This window comes from Cyprinodon variegatus, unplaced genomic scaffold, assembly GCF_000732505.1.
Source record: "Cyprinodon variegatus isolate N-32 unplaced genomic scaffold, C_variegatus-1.0 Scaffold94, whole genome shotgun sequence".
In the NCBI taxonomy this organism is placed as follows: domain Eukaryota; kingdom Metazoa; phylum Chordata; class Actinopteri; order Cyprinodontiformes; family Cyprinodontidae; genus Cyprinodon; species Cyprinodon variegatus.
The window spans coordinates 347,922-353,891 of record NW_015150547.1 but is presented as its reverse complement, the minus strand read 5'-3'; the positions used below and the strand labels follow the sequence as shown (position 1 = coordinate 353,891).

Here is a 5,970-nt window from a genome sequence, read left to right as displayed (position 1 = left end):
CATAACAATTTGTCCCAACAGTCCTTGAATGAAGCAGCCTTGGTGCCTATGGAAAGATTTACCCCACTATTTCTGACATCCCTTACACTAATTGGTGCTTTCAAGTACTGCTCGGATCAGACTCAGCGTTGTTTCACAAAAACTTCACTGTTACCTGAGTTGGCCCGCTGTAAGAATTTCATTTACATTAATTAATGCCACTATGTTGTGTGTTGATTTCTTACTTTTTATTGGTTGATTGAGTTTTACAAAATGATCATTCAATAGATCTACACTATAGATCTATTGAATGATCATTTCATTCATTTCATGGACTGTAGATTCTACAGTCTAGAATAGACTAAAACATAATAATGCACTCAATCTACTGTTAATAAATTAGAAATTATGATAATCAACACACACATATATATTTATATACTATGTAGATTAATATGAATAATTCAATGTTTTTTTTTATTTATTTTTTATAATGTGTGAGAATACAGATCACCTAAAATGTGAAAGTTGTTTAAACATCATTTTTTTGTACATGTGGTGAAGCTTAATGCAGCTGCACCGTGTAGTCTGTGTTTTTTTTTTTTTTCCGGCATTTTTTTTCCTGCAACACTTGAATGCAGCATCCTAAGATCCTGCAGCTGCGCCACTGTCTGCGCAGTTAGGGGATTGGTGCTGATGAGAGCGAGGAGGGGATGTTTGTGCGTGATGCCGCGGCTGCGTCTGGTGGTGATGCTGCCATTTCGGAAGCTCACACGGAAATAATAGCAGCTCCCATCATCAGCTGATATGCACACTCACCAGCTGGATTCTGTCTGTCCTCTTTAAAGCCCTGATGCTGGACGGGTTCATGTGCTGCATCTTAGGGGGATTATCTCTGTGAATTGCTGCATCACTGCCACCGACAGCCTCAGGGGTCATTTTCAGAAGACACCATCGTCAACATGGAGCTTGTTTTTTACAGACGCTGAGCTCTGAATCAAGGTAGGCCCTCATTTGAAGACAAATATGTGTCCTAAATGCATGTAATACAAAGTGCCTCTGACAATGTGTGCAAAGAATAAAACAGTTTACTATTACCATTTCAAAAAATCTGCTATTTATGCATTATTTCTTCATGAAAGGTATATGTGGCTTACTCCATCCCCTCATTTTGTGTGATTGCTGCCTCTCAGATACTCCACAATCCACATGGGGGGCTGACTACACCACTGTTTATTGACTTGAAGGGGAGTGGCCTCCCCCACCCTCCTTTTCCCTCAAATTAGATCACCCCACTGTGAATCACATGCACAGGGCGAAGATGATAAGAGCTTATCAGAATTATTCCAGAGATGTAAACTCTTAATTGAATTTTATTAATTCAATTCATTTAAAATTATGATCTATTGGAAGAAATGCATTTATTTTTCTTTCTTTTAGAAACATATCTTGCAGGGGTGTCTATCAGTGTTATAGAACATGTTCACACTTGTCATACTTTACATCAGAGGCTGACATGCAGTAATACGTAGCTATGAAGTGGAGGCACATCTGGAAGTACTGTGTGTAAATATATGAAATACTTTAAAAAAATATATCATTTTTTACATCTTTTAAGAATAGTTCTCTACCTTTTTTTCAATTTACTTTACAAACCATTAAGATCAATCAGATTGGAAGAAAACCATCTATGATCATCACTTTTCATTAGAACATAGGCCTGGAGTTTGAGTTGTTCTGACTCATTTATATGCTTTGATGTATACTGCTCTAATGCAGCTGGGAGGTAAAACTCTCTCCATCCAATATCTTTGACAGCATGTTTTCTTCTAGGATTCATATACATTGACTTCCTCTGTCTTACTGTAATCACTGATATGCTTCTGTCTCTACTGAATAAAGTAACCCCACAGGATGATGCTGCCACTATTATATTTCATGATGTTTTTCATCCATAAAGGTTATTTTGCATGCCTGCCAGAAAGTTCCTATTTTTCACCTTTCTCTTCAGAAATAGAAGAGGATATTTTTGGAAATATAAATGACTAAATTAACCAGAAAACTACTTAATAATAATAATAAAAAAAATGGAATTATTCATGAAATCTATGCCGGAAAAAATCATGTAACCACTTTTTTTCATGTCCTAGGCTGATTACATGAAACAATTGTGTTAAAGTAACTAAATACGATAAAGTAGATGCCAAAAATGGTTGCATTATTTCATTTTATGTGCAGTCAGACACCTCCTGATATTGTTCTCATTTACAGATTTCAGTCTTGAGTCATGGAGACGATATGGCTTTACCAGTTCCGTCTGATCGTCATCGGAGACTCCACAGTGGGCAAGTCATGCCTGATCCGCAGGTTCACGGAGGGTCGCTTCGCCCAGGTGTCAGACCCCACAGTGGGGGTGGACTTCTTCTCTCGCCTGGTGGAGATTGAGCCTGGAAAAAGGATCAAACTTCAGATCTGGGACACTGCAGGACAAGAGAGGTTCAGGTAGAAACATTTTTTTTCCTGCTATGAAGCCATTTTTCCTGTAGTTGCAAGGATTTTGCAGACTCTGTTATTTGGGACATTCTTTTTTTTCCTTCTTTTTTTCAGAAAAATAACACCCTGGTTTACTTTATCAAGTAATGTTCACATATAAATGAAAATGTGATTTATAATAATAAAAAAAATCATTTAACTTTATTGATCCCACATTAGAGAAATTTACCTCTGCAGTTAACCCATCCCCTCGGGGAGCAGTGGGCTGCCACTGTGCAGCGCCCAGGGAGCAGTGTGGGGTTAAGGGTCTTGCTCAAGGGGCCAAGGTGCAGGCTGTGGGGATCGAACCAGCAACTTGCCACCTTCCCAGAGCACAAGCGCACTGCTTTAACCACTGGGCCAACACTCCCCATCATATGCTTATTTTCTTCATATCCTTGCAATGAGAATGGTTTGTTCACTGAAATCCATAAATGACCTTCTTTAGAGGATTAAAATATAGATAAAACAAACAAAAAAACCTTCAGACTAAAGAAAAATTGTCTCCTCATTGCCAGTCTTACGTCTTCTGGATGAAATAATATTAAAAATATAATTCTTTCAGTTTCAGACGTCTTTCTGAGAAAACTGTGCCCAACTCTTCATTTTTAGCTGTGACATATTTAGCGCTGCTCTTTATGTACAGTGAAGTATCTTTTTTTTTTAGCTTTCTTTTCACATCTTGCTGTTCTGTTCATTGATTTTTTAATTGGTTTTGCATTTTTGCATTATTTTCAATGCCCCTATTGGAAATTAGTTTCTCTACCATGTGTCACTAATGTTTTCATCCCTTGATCTTAACATGAAAGTATGTGTAATTTGACATATTTTAAGCGAGGATGAATTTAGGTTATCATCAAATTTAAAAAAAGTAAATGTATTTTTTTTTTCTTGGATTTATATTTTCTAAATACGTGTAATCCTCAATATTGTTAAAACTTAAATAAAATTGTCGCAGGGCGTCATAAAATTAAGGCTCCTGTTTTTCAACCACAGACATTAGAAGAAAAAATATGTCAGCTCTTATTTGCTATAATTTATTTTCTGTCTTTTTCTTTTTCCCATTTTCTATTTGTTTTGATAGATGGTTGGTGAATCAGTTCCGGATTCCCTGCCTTATATAATAGCTTAGTTTGCATTTTTTTTGTCTTAAAAGGTGCAGTCAAATTCCAGATTAAAATCCACTTTAGAATCTGTCGGAAATCGGATATCTTTGACATAATTAGACAAGTTTTTAAAAAACGATGGTCATAAATTAAAATCTGTAGATGTGTGCTGCTGATGGAGACATAACCCGATAGACTTACAGCTTTAATTGCAAAGAAATGTTGTTCAAAATGGTAATTTAATCCACATTAAAGGATTTCTGAAAACAAATTCAAACCAAACCTTTTAGATTGTAACTGACAAGAAAATATGAAATTCTATTGTTTTGCACCAGGAAAATAAATTATATTGAATTAACTGGAAAAAATGTGATCTAATTTTATATAAAAAAAAAAATCTCTGTAAGACGCCTCATGTTATGTTTGTAGGAATAAATCAGTTAAACCAACAATTCAACATTCATCTACCCATTCAGGTCCATCACCAGAGCCTACTACCGTAACTCAGTGGGTGGCCTTTTGCTCTTCGACATCACAAACCGCCGCTCCTTCCAGAACGTCCATAACTGGCTGGAGGAGGCGCGAAGCCACGTTCAGCCGCACAGCATCGTCTTCCTGCTGGTTGGCCACAAGTGTGACCTGGAGGCCCAGCGTCAGGTGACCCAGCACGAGGCCGAGAAGCTGGCGGGGGCTTACGGGATGCGTTACGTGGAGACATCAGCGCGGGATGCTATTAATGTGGAGAAGGTCTGAATGTAGAGAGGTTTCTTTTTCTGTCAATGTGATTGTCAAAACATTTACCATAAGACAAGTTTCCATTTTCAATGATCGTTTTATTTGCTGATGAAGATTCTCAGTCATCCAGGTTATAGTCATTCCGTAAAAGTTAAAAAAAATATCCACTGGACTTGGTTTCCAAGATTTGAAGACGTTTCGCCACCTCGCGAAACGTCTTCAAATCTTGGAAACCAAGTCCAGTGGATATTTTTTGAACTTTTACGGAATGATCGTTTTATTTATTAAAGGAAAACATTTCTCCATGCTAACTTGGCCATATATGAAAAAGTTTTTACCTCAGTTTTAACATTATTGTGATTAACCAAATTTGAAAAGCAAGCTTAATTTCATTATTAACACAAGAAAGTGTGCAGTAGAAACTGTCTGGCATCATGATGTAGGTGTAAAGATCTCAAAAACAAATATCATATCTGAATCTAAAGTAATTTAAAGAAGCCAGACACAAAGTTACTGAAAACCTTCTGTAAGAAAGAGACAAACAAAGACCTATTTAAAACTTTGTAACTCCAAGAAACTAGAGAATCACTATCCACAAATGAAGGAAAACATGGAGCAGCAGTGATCAGCCAACATAATCACTCTTTGTTCACAAAACAACAAAGAATAACTTAAAAAAGCACCTTAGGCTTCACTTACCTCAAATAAGATTCGTGTTTATGATTCAACAGTAAGAGACAAACTAGGCAAATATGGCCTCTATGGCAGAGATGCTAGACCTTACTACTGCTCACCCAACAGAAAACAAAGACCCGCCTGTCGAGGCTCAGAACAGAGAACCCAGAATTCAAATCGAATAGACAGCCAAACTTCTCAAAAGTGTTTATTAAGAGACATCAGATCTGCAATTCAGCAGCTAAGGCCGGTATCTCTGCAGTGGGAAAACTCAGGTTAGTGACCACGTCAATCTGACGGAGGACGACTACAAGTACGTGAGTCACTAACCGGGCCTTAGAGTTCATTCCGTGCACAAAGGAAGGAGCACGTGGTAAACGCAGCCCAGAGAGTTCGACGAGTTGAAGCCTTGCAGACTGCAGAACTGGATGACGAGCAGAACCAAGAAGACGAAGCCAGTGTCGAAGAGTTTCAGGCCAGAAGGTCAGAGATCCGAAGAGGTACTGAAGGGTCGAAGCCAGGAGGCAGATCCATGTTCAGTCCACAGGCAGAATCCAGCAGGAGTCCGAAGAAAAGTCAGGCAAACAGATTAGAAAAGAAACAGGCAGGTTCAGAGGTCCAGAGGCAGAACGGGTCAGGATGAGGCAATAAACAGTTACGCTAGAGAACTCTCACCGAATGCTTGAATAATCTGGCACTGACGGCTGGAAGCAAGCAGTTGAAATAGAGACTAGAGCAGGTGAAACAGATAAACTGCGATGTGAAACTGGGCAGAGCCAGACAGGTGAACGGAATGAACCATTAAGCCAGTCATTAATGCTAAGATCATGGCACAATATCTAGTATTTACTAACAGATCATTGTAATGATTTCATAGACTTTTTGAGAAATATTCAGCAGATTGAATTGGCAAAAATGGGAATAAGACATCTACTAGGGATGC

General features: G+C 38.2%; 1 protein-coding gene across 1 annotated transcript in view; it reads left to right on the top strand.

Moving 5' to 3' along the window:
- The first annotated feature begins 668 nt into the window (after positions 1-668).
- Positions 669-5,970, top strand: part of LOC107084168 (ras-related protein Rab-39B-like) — a 7,294-nt gene continuing 1,992 nt past the window's right edge. The window contains exons 1-3 of the mRNA XM_015373877.1: positions 669-981; positions 2,251-2,481; positions 4,094-4,364. Of these exons, the coding sequence (XP_015229363.1) occupies positions 2,267-2,481; positions 4,094-4,364 (486 nt within the window). The 5' untranslated portion in view covers positions 669-981; positions 2,251-2,266. The remainder of the gene's footprint in view (positions 982-2,250; positions 2,482-4,093; positions 4,365-5,970) is intronic.